At 37.7% G+C, this 17885-nt stretch overlaps 1 protein-coding gene across 3 annotated transcripts; it reads left to right on the top strand.

Annotated features, from left to right (window-relative positions):
- Positions 1-5377: 5377 nt before the first annotated feature.
- Positions 5378-15559, top strand: LOC757268 (serine/threonine-protein kinase PRP4 homolog). 3 transcript variants are annotated; one of them, XM_030980253.1, is made up of 8 exons: positions 5378-5488; positions 7378-7438; positions 8481-8550; positions 8868-8978; positions 10165-10269; positions 10917-13535; positions 13959-14102; positions 14611-15559. In XM_030980253.1, exons 6-8 carry the CDS (start codon positions 12776-12778, stop codon positions 14910-14912), a joined length of 1206 nt encoding a protein of 401 aa, XP_030836113.1. In that variant the 5' UTR covers positions 5378-5488; positions 7378-7438; positions 8481-8550; positions 8868-8978; positions 10165-10269; positions 10917-12775; the 3' UTR covers positions 14913-15559. The 3 variants fall into 3 exon arrangements, with proteins under 3 accessions (XP_030836113.1, XP_001197763.3, XP_030836112.1); XM_001197763.4 differs by having other exon boundaries at positions 10917-14102; positions 14611-15558; XM_030980252.1 differs by lacking the exon at positions 8481-8550 and having other exon boundaries at positions 10917-14102; positions 14611-15558.
- Positions 15560-17885: the final 2326 nt, after the last annotated feature.

Genomic DNA, 17885 nt, shown 5'->3' with positions numbered 1-17885 from the left:
TCATCAAACATTATTATATGCTCTATCATCTTCATCACCATTGTCCTTCATATCCTCTTCCTTCTTCTCCTCATCATCAATCATCAACATCATCATTATCATCATTATCATCATCATCATCCTCATCACCACCATCACCATCATCACCATCATCATCAGCATCATCCCACCATCACCATCATCACCATCATCATCAGCATCAATCACCACCATCACCATCATCACCATCTCATCATCACCATCATCATTATCATCACCACCATTACCATCATCATCATCACCATCATCATCATCATCATCACCATCATCATCCACCATCATCATCACCATCATCATCACCAGGCCTCCTCCTACTCGTCATAAGGGGAGTTCACATCTACAGAAAAAAAGTGAGATTTAAAAATCGATTTTGCATCGCGATCCATTTATTTAATTAATCCGAGGATTCCAAGCACGCATTACATCGTTGGCTAGACTCACTTATGATCAACCATGGACCTAATACAAAGGTAATCGTCCGTTCACCGATGATAAAAGCGATGCGCGAACCAAAAGAAAATTGGAATTAGCGGAATTGAATTGAGTGATATGGTTTGAGGGCACATCCTCCTCTTTTATTTTTTTATTTAACGTGCATGAAGGATACTCAGCTTTTATCATGATAATATTATCACAGAATCTACTTTAGCGTATCCATCCATTGAAAGAGGCAAAAACCCATCACCTGCTTGAACGTTAATTGAAAAGGTTGAGTCAAACCTGTTGTCTATGAATATGAGTCTTTCAAAAAATGATAAACAATTAAAGAGAAGGTTGAGTTCTGCCTTGAAACTTGAAGTTCTGGGAAGAGGTGAAAAATAATTGTGGAGCGTTACTCATTCTTATTATGCAAGTGTGGAACATCAGATAAGACATGTTCCCTAAAAAGCATTGCTCTTCAAATGCCTTCATATTCTAAATATGCATGTAACATCGTAAAAATCGGGGGGCCGGCTTTTTACGCCACGTGTTCGTGTAGTCCCATATACGTCTTTCTGTGTACAGTGTTTGTAACTTTACCAAGACTTGGCCAAATTTCTATCATTTTGTTGATTCCAAAAACTTGCAATACCCCACAAATTCTTATATGCGAGATGATCAACCTTTCTGATCGGTTCCACACCGTTTCTTTCACAAGCAATCGCATGACCAGAACTCAACTTCATCTTTAATTACAATTGAGAGAACTGAGAGAGAACCACAAGGGTAGTAAGAAGAATTACAGTTGAACACTGGCGTAGGTGGGAGGCTTAAAATTAACCATGACTTTTTTCAATTCTAACATCATCAAGTGATTTATAAATGTTCGTGATATCACATGATTTTCAACAAAATGCGCGTTTCTCTATTTCTGCAAACTGACATAATTATTCCCAAATAGCCAGGAAGAGAACATGTTTTTTATAGCCACTATAATGGTCCTCAGTAGCACTAACAGTAACACAAATACCTTGTGTAAACTGTTTTCATGGAAAATGATACTTATACCCATTATGACATTGTAGGCAAATTATGAATGATATGGTGCAGAACAACGACAGTTAGAAACAGAAGAGACTTGGACTAGGACAGCTAGAACAGAAGAGAATGGAAAATGTTATGAGGAGGGCTTTGTCCAACGTCTGATGAAAACTATAGCCTGATAGATGGATAGATGGTGCAGAACAACATCGTGTTTGTCGGACGACTCTTTGGTTCGATCAGGGAGACTCTAATTAACAGAAATAATTATGTCGAGAGAACAGATTGAAGGATTTGCTGGTTTGTATAATGATTTATTGTATATTACACTTTGATCGATACAATTGATTGGATATTAACTTAGTGTAAAGTAGATAGTTGTAAGCCATTCAACTGATTTCGTTTAATAGCAGTGATAACGTATTATGTGGGTGGATGAAAAGCTCATCATAATACAAACAACATAATAATACCAGATAACTGAAATACGTCATTACTAACAAAAGTAGTTTGTAGGGCCATATGGTGCTGTTTACAGAGATATCAACTCGCAATATTGCAAAAACTCCCTAATCGTGGGGAATGACACCTACTGAATCACATCCTCTCCATGCTCGTTCGTTTCGTTTCCTCGTTTCTACGTCTAGGTACCTCGTATTATATTAATATATTGTAAGCGAAGTAGTATTGGTATAACGTTGGCATGACTGTGTTTGACATTTTGCGAAGGTTATTTTGGGGTGCATATTTTCATAATTATGTTCCGAGTTCATGAAGAAGAAAAAAAGATATTGGTCGGCGAATCTCGTGACCCCGCTTACCCATTTAGTACATGTCGTCAGGTCAAAATTTCCTTCTTAGGTATTGCCCAGATTGCACATTTTCAAATCGAAAGTCCAGTGATTTACAACAAAATAATGTGTCGTAGTCGAATGGTTTAAGCACTTGACTTGAAATTTAAAGGTCGTGGTTCGATCCCCGACACGGCACTAATGTTTGGCAAGGCATTAATCTTCATTTGTCACACTCGACCTAGGTGAGGTAAATGGGTACCTGGCAGGAATGAATTCCTTGAAATGCTGGAGCGCTGTAATGGCAGACGTACATAATATCGTGAAAGAAAAAGGGGGCACATTTACAAGGTGAAAAGGCCCTGCCCACCCATCAGTGTTATTTAGGGTACGCGGAAGACTGCTCAATGTACCCCCCTATCTATATGATATTCAAAATATTTATACCCCCATTTTTTAATTTCTCAGGGGTCCAGAGAGAGAGAGAGAGAGAGGAGAGAGAGAGAGAGAAGAGAAACAAAAAACACACCCTTTGACAGGAATCTCCGCGTGAAAAGTCATGTACACTCCCTTTTTTTTTACAATTCTCGGGCCAGACTTTGTCGCGTTAAAATTAACCCTTTTGGATACACGGATGCGGTCCCAAAAGTGGGGGGGGGGGGGGGGGGGGGGGGGGGGGAGGGGGGGGGGTGGGTAAAAGGACACGTCTTATTAGAGAAGAATAGTAGCACGTGTTAAAGTAAAAGGCGCAATTATCAGAAGGAAAATGGCACTAATTAGAAAGGATAGGGGCACGTGTCAAAATAAAAGGGGCATCTCTCAAATTTGAATAAGGATCTAATTCACGGAGATGAAAATAGGCAATATTAGGAGGTGAAGGGGCACTTACCATAGGTGATAAGAGGCAATTCTGGTACCTGAAAAGGGGCATTCATCTGAGCCTGAATAGTGGCACTTGTGAGAGTGGAAAGGGGCACTTATTACAAAGGGAAAAAGGGCACTTGTCGAAAAAAGGGGCACCTAGGAAATTTTAATAGAGGCATTTATCAGACGTGCGTGAACGGTCATTATGAGACAGGGAAAATAGAAAAGGGGCATTTATCAGAAGGAAAAGGGCACTCATTAGAAAGATAAGGGGGCACGTGTCAAAATAAAATAGGGCATGCACTTATGAGAGTGAAAAAGATTCATCAAAGATAAAAAAAAATGGCAACTATCGGAAGGGGAATGGGAAACTATACAAAAGAAAAGGGCGGTACCTATAGGCACTAATAAGAATGTGGAACGGGCACCTGTAAAAATAAAAAGGGGCACATATCTGAAGTAAAAGAGGGCACCTTTTCTAAGTAAAAAAGCGGCGCTTGAAAAAGTTTTTTTTTGGGGGGGGGGGGGGGGTGCACTGGGGCTGACCTATTATACAAATAACGCACGTCCCAGAGTGCAATAGCGGTGAATGCAGTACGCGCGAGGTTCTTTAGATTGGTGCCGCTCTGTGCAACGAGCCGCTTGCGGCGAGTTGACAGTGCGAACCATCTGAAGAAACCGAGCGTTTACTGCATTTACGTTTTGCACAACAGGGTCAAGTGCGTTATTTGTTTTATAAAATAGCGACACAAATAGCAAAAACGAAACTTTAGATCTAATAAGTTAGAGTCTACGAGAGTTCGATCTAGATCTAAACTGTTATGTTGGTTCTACTTTTAATTAGACTCAGACCTTGCAGGCTTATTACCAAAAAGTCAATGGGATTCATTGCCTTGATTAAAAATAAAATCCATACAGTGGTCTAGAGACGAGTCTACATCAGACAGCTGAAATTCTGGCTTCATTATAAAATCCAAAAGTCAAAACAGGCCTAAATCCAAGGCAAAAGTAAAATAAAAATTTGCTTTTTAATAATACCCCGCTGGCCGCTCTAGCTAGCTAGCTAGAGCTAGCTACGCGTACGTTGCGCTGGGATATGGTGGAGCGTACAATATTAGCTACGCGTAGCCTACAATAATTGCAATGCAACTCGAGGAGCGCGTACTACACGTACACGCGCGCGCACTGGATCTCCATGGTCACGCGTACGCACCGTGCAAATAACTTTTTTACTGCGCTTTTTCTGCACTCATTTCTGCAAAATCGTGCTGCATCAAAATTTTTTCAATGCCATGTGACGCGTATTGACCAATCACGATGCTTAAAATACTAGAGCCATTTTATAAAGACGTTTATAAAATGGCTCTAGTATTTTAAGCATCATGATTGGTCAATACGCGTCACATGACATTGACAAATTTTTGATGCAAGCACGATTTTGCAGAAATGAGTGCAGAAAAAGCGCAGCAAAAAGTTATATTGCACGGTGCGTACGCGTGACCATGGAGATCCAGTGCGCGCGCGTACTTGTAGTACGCGCTCCCTCGAGTGCATTGCAATTATTGTAGGCTACGCGTAGCTTAATATTGTACGCTCCACCATGATCCCCAGCGCAACGTACGCGTAGCTAATTAGCTCTAGCTAGCTAGCTAGAGCGGGGTATTATTAAAAAGCAAATTTTATTTTACTTTTGCCTTGGATTTAGGCCTGTTTGACTTTCGGATTTTATAATGAAGCCAGGAATTTCAGCTGTCTGATGTAGACTCGTCTCTAGACCCACTGACACTGTATGGATTTTATTTTTAATCAAGGCAATGAATCCCATTGACTTTTGGTAAGCCTGCAAGGTCTAGATTTAGTCTAAGTTAGAACCAACATTACTCTAGATCTAGATCGAACTCTCGTAGACTCTAACTTAAGATCTAAAGTTTCGTTTGTTGCTATTTGTGTCGCTATTTTATAAAACAAATAACGCACTTGACCCTGTTGTGCGAATAAACGTAAATGCAGTGTACGCTCGGTTTCTTCAGATGGTTCGCACTGTCAACTCGCCGCAAGCGGCTCGTTGCACAGAGCGGCACCAATCTAAAAGAAACCTCGCGCGTACTGCATTCACCGCTATTGCACTCTGGACCGTGCGTTATTTGTATAATACACCACTGAGAGGTCAGTGGTAGACACGTCTACGCGCGCTCGTATGTACGTACGAACCGGCGCGAAAGTTGAATAGTCTATACCTTTTAAAGATGGCGGCCTCTTGGAAAAGCAAATTTTCCAATCGCCAAGAAGTCCAGGAAAGATTCCAAATTAACTTAGAATCTATCATCAATAAAGTAAGTCGTTTGATAATCGAAGTATCCTAGATCACTATTTTCTGTAAATAAACATCATAATAATACGTTCAGGTCTATCAAATCATGTTCAACACGCTCTGTATATTGACCCATATGTGTTTACCTGTAGGCCTATACAGTCCATACCCTTTCGATTGTGTAATTACTTTTACTTATTACCGGTAGTGAATCTCGGTAGGATGCGCACTCATCCACACATGACATAGCATCTGGCTGTGTATTATTAAGATGGGCAACACTACAATACAGTACATTCACGCAATATTTTGTCAAACCTGCTGTTGTCTATGATATGAGTCTTTCAAAAATTGATAAACAATTTAAAGTCTAATAAAGAGAAGGTGAGTTCTTCCTTGAACTTGAAGTTCTGGGAAGAGGTGAAAAAATAATTTTGAGCGTTATCGTTGTTATTATTATGCAAGTGTGAAAAAACATCAGATAAAACATGTTCCCTGAAAAGCATGGCTCTTCAAATGCCTTCATATTCTAAATATGGCATGTAACATCGTAAAAGTCTGGACGGATTTTTACGCCACGTGTTCATGTAGACCTAGTCCCATATAAATCTTTCTGTGTAGACTACAGTGCTTGTAACTTTACCAAGACTTGGCCAAATTTCTTATAATTTTGATGATTCCAAAAACTTTTGCAATACACACGAATACATGTCTACTAGATGATCAACCTTTTTTGGTTGATTCCACACCGTTTCTTTCACAATTGCAATTGCATGACCAGAACTCAACTTCATCTTTAATGAATCATCAGGATCATTACAATACAAGTTTAACTTTTTACGAATGGAACTCTTAAAAGCTGTACTATTGATTCTAACATTTCAAAACACGCTGCTGAACGAAACTCAACTGATTTTACTCAAAATCTGTACTTTAGTGACAATTGTTGACACCTAAATAGCAGTTAAAATACTATTTTTTCAAATTTCTGATGTTAGAAAGAATAATTTAAAAATTCAATTGTGACTTCACTGTCAAACTTGCCGATCAGCCGCATCAGCATGATTGTGTGCATCTGTGTGTTATGAGTGTATTGACTAACCATGTATTCAAATGCTGCCTATTAACATGTAGTGCAGTGCTAGAGGTCAATAGTAAATGAGTCGCACATGCTTCTGTTTGACCAATCATTTGATTAGGATCTAGGAGTGAGTTGTATAAAAGAAAAGAACATTCACCAGCTAAAGTTGTGTTCTCAGAGCTTTATGAGTTTGTTCTCAGAGTTTTGAACAGAATTGCCAGAATAACACTTGTGCATTAGGCTTTTTGGAATTACGGAGAACATTCATTTCTGATTACGGTATCTCAACCAAGCGCGTAGCCAGGATTTCATTTTAGGGGGGGGGGGGCGGTAGTGAGCACGCAAAGCGTGCGAATCACTTACAGAACGCGCATAGCGCGCTCCCTAGGGGGGAGGGTGCAGGAAGGGGGAGTTTCCCCCCTCCCGTGCGAAGTGCGAAAGCTTTGAGGTTTCATCAAATTATAAGAGAACGAAGACGATTCGTTGGACCATTCTCGACTCAGTCTTAATCCTTATCTAAATTCAGTTTCTGTTGACGTTTCATTAGAGAAAGAAGACGATTCGCTGTACCGTCACGGTCCTCGACTCTTAATCTTTGTTTGAATCAAGTTCTCCTGCCTCCGTGCGTAGCGCGGAAGCTCTGAAGTTTTATTAGATTATTAAAGAAAGAAGAAGATTCGTTGTACCATTCTCAATCGACTCTTAATCCTTGTCTGAATTCAGTTTTATGAGCAGGTGTACATATATATTCCATGGTACGGGCAATTTTTGTCATGGCATTTTTAGGGTTATACAAGAGTTGATTTTATTTCTCTTTCTTTGGTCTGCAGTATGACAAGCCTTTTGAGGATTCTCCCATTCTTGATCTGCAGGAGATGTCTTCTGTGACAGGTAAGTCACAGGTGCTCCGGATGAAGTCAAACACATGTTCTTACAATAACCAGACGATCTTTGTTACACCAGGGGGGTGTTTCACAAAGATCCTAAGTTTAACTTATCTCTAAGTTGGACTTAACATTTATGGAAAGCCGTTAGCATCTATGAAAATATTTTGTAAAAGTTATTTTAAAAGGCATAAAATGTTGATTCAAATCATTCAAGGTTTACACACCCTATCTCATATGACCACAAGTCTGTATTATAACTATTAAATGTATTTGATATTGGGTAGCTGTAGTCTGAATGGTGTGATCACATACACACACACACACACACACACACACACATATATAGATATATATATATATATATATATATATATATATATTTATGTCCGGTGTAGTAGTATCAAACAAATTTGTATTTGTTGCCGTAGACTAAAATGTACTTGAAATGATGAGGACAAGAATGTCTATTTGAACTTATGAGTCATAAATTTATATAGATTCAGTGTACATGTATGTAATGAAAAAAAAAACTATAAGGGGATGAAATATGTGGACTATTTGCACAAATACTTTGTGGGGGGGGGGGGAGTTCAAATGACCCCTACAACATAGGATTAAACTTATAACAGCCTAAATGTTTAGAAGGCAATCATTAAAATGTATGATAACAGTGATATGATTTAAAAAGCACCTTTCCCCATAGTCCATGAACAAAGAAAGAAGAATGGTAGAGTAATACGTTTTCATGTTTTACTCCACTAGGCAGCAGTCTACAAGAATCCATACTAGTCTAGGAGATGATGAATTTTTGCCCACTAAATTTAAGGCTGGTAGAAGCTTAATCCATATATTCTGAGTTATCATTTTTGAACAAATACCAAGCTTGCATTAGTTTTCACTACATTGTATGATACATCAATGATTTTTTTTTAATAAAATGAAGAAGAAAAAAAAGAAGTTTAGGATGTAAATCATCAATGCTAAAAGTGTTCTAACATTAATCTAGAAAGTTTTAATTGCTGATGATATTTGATTTTTTTTTTCAGCCTCTTTAGAAGGCAGCAGTTTGTTCAAAACCGTTTGGATGGACGCCTTTAGCGACTGATTTACAGAAAGGTCAGTCTTTTTCACCAACCTACTCATGTATGTTTTTACAATTTAACAGGTCTTACATATTCTATACAAATCCATGTACAGCTTGGATGATATGACCAACTGATAAAGTTGATTTATTTTTATTTGTATTAAAAGGAGTGGGATATCCTGCTAGCTTGACGTCTAAATGTTAAAAGGCAAACCAAACCTGAAAGAGGAAAATACAGAGATTCAATTTTCACATAATTATATGAAGCTCATTGAATTAAAAAAAATATTTGTATATTCATCCATTTTGATGTGCTGGATGATATTAGTGGTTTATTTGATTCTCATAGGAAAGAAGAGGAAAGATGGTGTAAGCTGTGACAGTGCTCTCGGGTCTACTATGTCTCCTTCAAAGAGCAATGAATCAACAAATGAAGAATCCTCAGGAAAACATATATCTGGTAATAAAGATTCAATCAGGATCTTTAAAGGGACTTGGTAACATTGTTTAGATGAGAGAAAATGGTTGTTAGGTAGTGACTTCAATGCTAGATGTACAATTAAAGATAATCTGAAAATTTGAGTGAAAATAGACCATTATGAACCATAAAAATTGGGAAAAACTCATCTGATCGATTCATTAATTCTCCCAACTATATTATTACAATTAATTACAGTTTAGGTGAATGTAAATCGTCATTAAGCAATGAATGGGCTTTATATACCATTCCAGACATTCAAGTATTGAAAGATTTTTCAACTTACATGTATGTCCTATTTTCATGGAAAAATGGTTAGGAAAATAAAAAATGGGAGAATTTACTGTTAGAGGTGTCGCACAGTGACGCCATCAAAGAAAAACATGAATATCTTTGTGGTTCAAGGATTTTTTTTGCATGTTAGAGGTAGTACAGTAGAAGGAATATAATAAAGTAACATTTCATAAAAAATTAGGCAGTTTTTTCACCAACCTTCATCAATGTTACCGAGTCACTTTAATCGTCTATCTTTTGTAGTTGTCATTTACGTTTTACATTGTACAGTGTATTTGTAAAGCCCATTGAGTATGATGAGTGAACCCGCGCCACAAGACCACCAAAAATTAGCCAGAATTTATTCTTTTGTTTTAGATCCGACTCTGAAAGACGAGATTCTCAGCTTTAGAATAATATGGTACAATAATATTATTAATGTAAATTTAATTTTTTTCAAAAAGGGATTCCAATAATTTTTTTACTGAGCACTGGTTATTCTCAGCTCAATACATCATTTAAAAACTGTTAATAAGTTTGCTATCACCTAACCCCTAACCTCTTGTTCTTTTTTAACCTTTATACCTAGTGAATTATACCTAGTAAATGACGTCACGTTCAGTTAATGCACTTTGTAATGTATTCTCCCCTTCCCTTCTCCTTCTTTTTTTTCCCTTAAATTGTATTGGTGTTTAGGTTTTCTCTGCTTTTCTTTTCTCAACAATACAGTGTATATTTTTTAAGGGGTTGACGTTCATAAGGCTAATTGCCTTTTTGTTAACCCCACATTCCCATAAAATTTTGTTTGCTCCTTCCCTTTGTATTTTTCTTGTTATCGATTTTTATCTGTATATCATGTTTTTATGGAGAATGAAATTCATTTGTACCCCTGCAGGAAAACTATGATTTCACGCATGAGACATCTGATGGGTTAGGAGCTTTCATTCGTATAGACATCACTCCATGTCAAAGAATCCTGAGATTGTGGGTCTGAAAAGAGGTAAGGATCCATCCTAATCAGAATCAGTTTTTTTATACATTGGAAAATTGAACAAATTTTTCCTCCTCCCTCTTCCCTCTTTCGTTATGAAATTACTGTATCTACTGTATACACTGCTACATAAATTTACATGTTGAAGTACATGAATGCCTTATTGTTTAAAGGGCATAGCACTTTAATTTCATGTGGAATACTAGTCACAATTTTTATTTTTGTATAAAGTGTTTTAGTCTTGTTAAAGTTATTTATTTATTTGTGTATAATTGTTTTCACTTTTCAATAACTGACCTATCATTCATTAAAGGTATAGACCAGTTCTGGTCATTCGATTGCATTGTGAAAGAAACATTGTTGAATCGATCAGAAAAGGTTGATCATCTAGCATAGAAGTATTGGTGTGTACTGCAAGGTTCTGGAAGGTTCTGGAAGGTTCTATCCAGTCCGGTCCGGATAGATATAATGATTTATCAAATATATCAATTAGCAGGCGGTTTCCCAGCAAAATTTGTATCAACACGTATTAGTCAAGACATATTCTTTCACATGATTGGTAATAAGAGCTTCCTTTCCAAAACTGATCTTTACCTTTAAGCATATTTTTGGTACCAGTAGTTTGAGTGTGAAATGTTGATTTGTTTCTGTTTCAGATGGAGGAGAGTATGATGGGAGTTCTGATTCCGGGGATGATTCCGGGGATGATGATGATCTTGGCTCTGTGTGTAGTGGTCCAACATATACTGCCTACCCTGAAGAGAAATATACAAAGAGGATACAAAACAACCAGGAAGACATGATTGAAGTAGATAGAACAAGACAGACTGATGGGGACCTCAGGGGACTTTCACCTCAAGACAAAGTGAGAAGCTGGTTGAGGGATGATGCCTTCATGAATACCAGTCGTTATAGTAACATGGATGAGGACTCTGAAGGAGATGTATCCTCTACAGAGATGGAGGAACTTAGTCAATCTACTCTGAGTGAAGGGGATCTATCACAAGAAGACAAAACAAAGTCTTTATTAGAGATTAAAGAGAGGTTTGTGAGAAAAGTGAAGTCTATATTGGTTGAAGGAAACAATGAGACTGATGATATCTCTTTCTGCTGATGAGAATGGAGTCTTTGTCCAAGGAGTGGCTGTTGAAAGAACTCAAGTACAGAACACATCCAAGAATATCGATGTGAGTAGTAGTGAGAGGGAGAGATCATCTGATCCCAGTGTACAAAGCAAACCTGGAGGTACCGGTAATACTTCCAGGAGGTTATTCAAAGCACGTTATCATCTACCATCTGCCATGAGGCTTCTACAGCCAGAGGGAACCAAGATAGCAAGCCAGTGACGCTGAGAGGAGATGAGACAGCGATAATAGCTGGTCACTTTGATGATGACATTAATTTATCTGAATGTGAAGATGAAGACAAAGCTGTATCTAGTGGATCATCGGTTCAAAGGTGTTTTGAGTTAATGCAGTCACCGGGTGGAAAAATGGAATGGACATCCTCACATGGTAGGAACAATTCAGCAAAGAAGAGCTTTCCATTTAGTACTCAACATGTTAAGAACAAAGTAGAGTTTCACAGGGCAGTCAATCACCAACTTGTTGACACCAAAGAAAACAATCCAGGCTTCGGATATGAGTGGAAGAACTTTTAAGAAGCCTCAAAGTAACTGTAACCTTCCCGTCAAGAGACATATCTCTAAGACAACAACAGAGAGCAATGAAATGTCACAGGGTATGCTTAGTGAAATAATGGATTTCTTTAAGTCTCCTTTGCCAAAGCTCTTGACCAGCCCAATGCCAGTGCTATCACCCAAGGGCAGACTAAGGACTGCTCAAGGTAAAACAGTGACAAGAAATGCAGTTTCAAAGTCAAATGACACTGGAAGGACTTATCCCTCTACAGTGACAGTACAGGCAAGTTCACCACTTAAGTCAAATGGGTCTCAATCTGCTATACCTCCTGAGCAATCTTCAATCAGCGGTCAGGTGGACTGATGAGAGGACTAACATAAACCAGAAATCAAGCAAGTTTTCATCTGATGACACCGTGAATACCATCCAAGGACCCGGGGGTATTCAGGAAATACATGCAGATCCACATTCAAATGAACAGACCTCCAATACAGAAGGAGAGGAAGACATTGTACTTTTGACAGCAGACAGCAGTGGGGAATCAACAACTTTCCAAGATCAGTCAATGTCAAGGTTCAATAGTGTGTCCCGGAGTCCAAGAACTCCATCCCACCTAAGTCATTCTTCCAATGAAATTGTCAAAGTTCCTACAATTCACACTCCATTAAGCACTGCTACCAAACACATGAGCAAGTCTCAAAGACACCTAGTATCACATCACCTTTCAGTCACATGTGTGTGAATTCTGCTGAAAAGGATCAACTAAAAGTGAGACATTTAAGAGAGAAGGGAGCTGGGGATAAATTTCCATATCCCCCAAGAGTCTGGTCTTTGGTGAAAGTAACCCTAGAGATCGTTTAGGGAACACGCCTGATATGGAGTTATTGGTTCTCAGTAGTGATGAAGATGAGAATGATGGATTGAATTACGAAATAGAACATATGGCAGGTAGTCCAGAAATGAGTAAGATTAAAGACATTTCACATCAGTTTAGCTGCACCGAACCACAGCAGACCAAAACTATCAAATCTGCTCCCCAAGTAGATAGCATGGAGGATGAATCTAATGCAAAAGAAGAAATAGGCTCTAAATGTGGGGGAAATCATGACTATGATTCACTGGAGCAATTGTTCAATAGACGTCCAGAAGAGACAGTGGACAGCATTCATGCATGTAACAAGCTCAGTCAGTTTGAGCAGACGTACATTGTTTCTGATAACGAGAGAAAGTCTTCCATGCCTCATCATATGTCTCCGTCCAGAAACCAGATTGATAGGGACAGGCAGCGGTTGAAGAAAAACACTCTAAAATCCAGCTCTCCAGTTCTCCAGATCAACCTGACTAAAATAGAGGAAGAAGAAATCAAATCTCATCAGCCAAAACATAAACATTCAAGCAGCTATGAAACAAGAGAAGAGAACTCCAGTCCTAACAGGAGGGATGGTAGCAGGAAAGCTCACAGAAGATCTCATTGTACTACACCTGTGATGACAAACAAAGATACTTGTAATTACAAGAGACAAAATGAGGAACATACCGCAAACCTCCTTAAGAATGGGTGTAGATTGCAAAAAAGAAACTATGAACCATCTCACGCCAAAGACAGACATTCAAAGACTCCTGCAGTTAGGACAAGTGATCACCACCATCAGTCAGATAGAGTGCCAGAGAGAAGTGAGTCCACCTTCATCATTCACCCTGGAGATAGACGTGCTGTCCCAACTAAAAGTGGTAAAGGAATTCATGATGGCAATGAAGAGTCCAGTTCTCCAATCACAGAAGATATCCCAAGTACTGTGTCAGAAGGAAGCAGACTCTCTGCAACACCTAGGACAAAATCCAGTTCAGTAGTGAGGAGCAACTCTGTGACCAGTGACAAATCCAAAGATAAAAACAGACAAAAGCCAATTGCTAAAACTGCACAGGTAAATGACACTTCAAGTCACAGTCATGTTAGACTAACATCTTCAAGGCAGCAGAAAATGTTGATTCAACAGGATAGAGTTTCTACTAATAGGAAAGGCACTAAACTTCATGTAAGAGATGAATCTTTCCTAACATCTACCAGAATAGATGAAGATGAGTTGAACAGCAAGGATCTCAACAGAACTCTATCATCTGACAGACCAATGAGGAAGGACCACCTGACTGATAAGAAGCTACCAAAGAGGGTTCCTCAGACACATGGAGCAGCTATACAGGGTAAGTAGCCAGTTTGTATACAAAGAGTAGTGGTAGAGTGGCCTTCACTCATGGCTTTACGTTGTGAAAGATACAGGGTTCAGGGGGTGGGTTGCAACTTTTGCAATCATATATATGTGTAGGTTTAGAGTTAGCATTAGGTATTTGATTATTGATGAAAATTGATTGCTAAAGCATTTCACCAGAGCATCCATGCATGTGGTACAATTTGAAGTATAAATAGTATAAGGGATAATAGCAGTTGATTTTATTTGACAACTTATTTTTTACAGGGATAATATACTATGTTTTATTTGAATCAATTAAATATCATGACATTTAATATCCACATTTGATAACACTGTTCACATTTCCTGGTGAAGCCATACTAAAATGTAACTATTAGTGAATTATGATAGACATTTAGATATTTGTATCTGTATGTTATCAAATTATAAGTGAAAGAAGAATAAAAGAAAATACGTTTTGCATTATGCAAAATCTAAATTTTGTTCTTCTCTCTCTTCAGATAAATCCTTAAAGATGAAGGGCCAGACTCCAACGAAGCGTAGAAGACGGGCATCAGATAGAGCTAGCAGTCTAGAATCACCTGCAAAGAGACAAGTCAGTATAAGAAAATCTTCACAGACAGGGAGAACACCATTGGACAGAAGTAAAGGCAGTAGAATAATAATAGGTATTAGTGATGATGATATAGAGGCGAAGGAAAGGAGTGATGAGAGTATGTCTTCATTGTCATTATCTTCTATATGTGAAGGACCTGGTAGGTGTGTCAAGAAGATATGTTTCAAATGTGCAATGAATGAATGAATGATAATGATTCTATTCAGATGCTACCAACTCAACCATCATCTAAGGACCTTGATACACATCAGATAGTTATTTGTGAATTCAGCAGATTGATTGGAAAAACAAATGATGTAAATAAATTACACTGTCTATTGACATTTAACTTCATAGTTTGCTGTACTTCCTCATACCTTGTTATATGATCCTTTGATATGATACATGAAAAGATGATTCTACCTTCATCAGTATGTTGATAAATACTGACTGTCTCTATGAAACTGTTCTGATGTTTACTACAGTGCAACACTTTGTAAATGAAAGTATTCAGAGATTTACTGAATACAACCATTGAAGACATTGGTATTACATTTTCATCAGCAAAATGAAATCTGCACTGTCAATTGAATAAGGCATTCATCTGTAGTGAAATATAATGGGAGGCAGGAACTTTCCATACAAACTGACATTCTAGTGTTTAAGAGAGAGAGAGAGAGAGAGAGGTGTATTTTTTGACATCATAGATGCAGGATCATATATGACCATAATGACACGAGGGATAAACACAGGCCTGATAAATACCTGATTTAAATCGGTTTCTGATTTATTTTTTCCCCCCAATTTTTTTCCCTCTTCTTCCGATTTTACCCTTATTTTTACCTATTTTTCGATTATTTCCCCATTTTCCCTAGTTTTTTCCCCCATTTTTTACTCAAAAGAGGGGAATGTTTTAGATACCTTTTTTCCACCTGAATCCTTTTTTTTCTTTACTCGGGGGGGGGGGGGGGGGGGGGGGGGGGGGGGGGGGTATTGATTAGGGTTTGTGAATATGAATGAATGTGATTGTGAATATTTCAGATGATTGAAAGATTCAGAATGTCATTTTGTGAAAAGGATGACTTTCAAGGTATCCCAAACCTAACAGAACAAAGATGTATAAAATGATAAATGTAAACAGAACATGGTAGGAGGAATGTAAACTTCACAAATTTTGTGTTCATGTGGGATCATAGTTTTGTCGTTATTAAGTTTACTTTGTATATTTTAATTGAATAAAGGTTTTGTAACCAAGTTTCATTTGTTTTTTTTAATTCACAGTCTGAGGTCTTTTATGGGGAATAATTTTGCACAGATATAGAATATTCTTGATTTCTTCTTCAGCCACATGGGTTTGTGGAGTAGGTATATAAACATGTACATGTAGAATGTACAGCATAAAAAATTGTCATAAATACAAATTGTTCATCTCATGTAGAATTTCACTTTGTTTATTTTTAGGGGGGGGGGGGGGGTCATGTAGCTGCTATCTGTACAGATTTTTGTCTATTATTCTTATTTCAATTGCTGGACATAAGTAGTACATGTCTTATTTCAATTCTTCTTCAGTTGTTGAAAATCAAATTAAGGTCAGGTAATGACATGACATTTGAGAGAAATGTATTTATTTTTAAGTTGCTTGTCATGCAGTAGATGTGCTGTTTTGACTAGAAAAGCTATGAACAAACTAATTGAAACAAGTTGGAACTCTCATTCACTAATGAGCTTAACTCATATCAGACCATGCAGGTTCATGGGCCGGGATGACTACCAGATATTCATATCTCTCTTTACTTGTAAATCAGCTGTTTACATTTTCTAGCAAGATATTTGGCAGATACCATTGATTTGTTGTCTTGAAAGTTCAGTGTAAATTTCATTAGATGTTGTAAAAATTATTTGTGTTAAGATTACCGTAGTAGTAACTACAAGACGCCTGGCTGGAATGCTCCAGGGAGTAGAATGTGCATACATTGTGTGCGGGTAAGCCTGATCCTATGACCTGTATAATACATCTGAAGCGCTTTGAGAGGGCCTGTCCTAAGCGCTATATAAGAACTAGCTATTATTATTTATATTAACTGATGTATGTGTACTCATTACTTCGTGCCAAAATCCAATTGATCTTCTTTAAATTAGTGAAAAATGTGAAATCCTGGCTAGTTCATAGAACATGACAAGAGTTTTAAAGAAATATATACCCTGGTAATCGTCCATAGTACCTGTATTTAACAGATCTTTTCATTTACACCAATGAGTGCTATTTATAGTAGGATGCGTAAATATCTTATCAATATAGGGGGGATAAAATCATAATGAAATCTTGTTTGATAAAGAAATAATTGTCAGGTTGTCAAGATTACATGTAATTGTATGTTCCAAGTGACTAATTTTGTCAACTGATTTCATTCTCTAGAATGTGTAGGCCTGTGGTACTCCTTTTTAATTGTCACTTGCAAAGTTGCAAAGTTGCAAAGGAGTGGATTATGGTCCACCCCCCCCCCCCCCCCCCATTAGATGAAATTGCGCTAAGAAATTAATAGTACATGTTGTCTTATCTTGATAATTTGTTATTTTATGGAGAACGATTTTCTGTTAGAGTGATGTGGTACAAATGTTTATGTATGTTACACTGTATGTACATTCCTAGGGTTTTGACTGTTACAATTTTTTATATGAACTCATTTTTTATCATTGTGGATAATAAAATCATGATGAAATGGAGTGTGCAATATGTGTCCAAGGCAGATTATGTATGGGTAAGTGACTCAGTACATTATTGAAAGAAGGGGTATATCACTGTTGTCCTAAAATGTAGCAGTGAACTGGAGAAAATATAATTGTAAATATCTGCTTAGATTGTGAGAGGAGGAAACTGATTTATATTCTGAATGGTACAGTTGAACCTCATAGCAAAACTCTATGGGCTCAATGTAATGGGCCCACCATATAGGGATCTGTCATTTCTCTACAGAAAAGAAGCAAAAGAAGTTTACAAAAAAGGTAATACAGTTTTGGAAGCAAAAGTGTAGGACTAGAATATATGAGAGATAACAAAGAGATATAATATGCGAGGTAAAGGACATGAATACAGAGAGGGGTATAATAAGAGAGATAAAATCTGTGAGATAAAGGACATGAATACAGAGAGGGATGTGATAGAGAGATAAAATCTGTGAG

This window comes from Strongylocentrotus purpuratus, unplaced genomic scaffold (genome assembly GCF_000002235.5).
Source record: "Strongylocentrotus purpuratus isolate Spur 01 unplaced genomic scaffold, Spur_5.0 spur5_scaffold_11, whole genome shotgun sequence".
Taxonomy (NCBI): Eukaryota; Metazoa; Echinodermata; class Echinoidea; order Camarodonta; family Strongylocentrotidae; genus Strongylocentrotus; species Strongylocentrotus purpuratus.
Note: the sequence above shows the minus strand (reverse complement) of the source record. Positions and strands in the feature narration are given on the sequence as shown.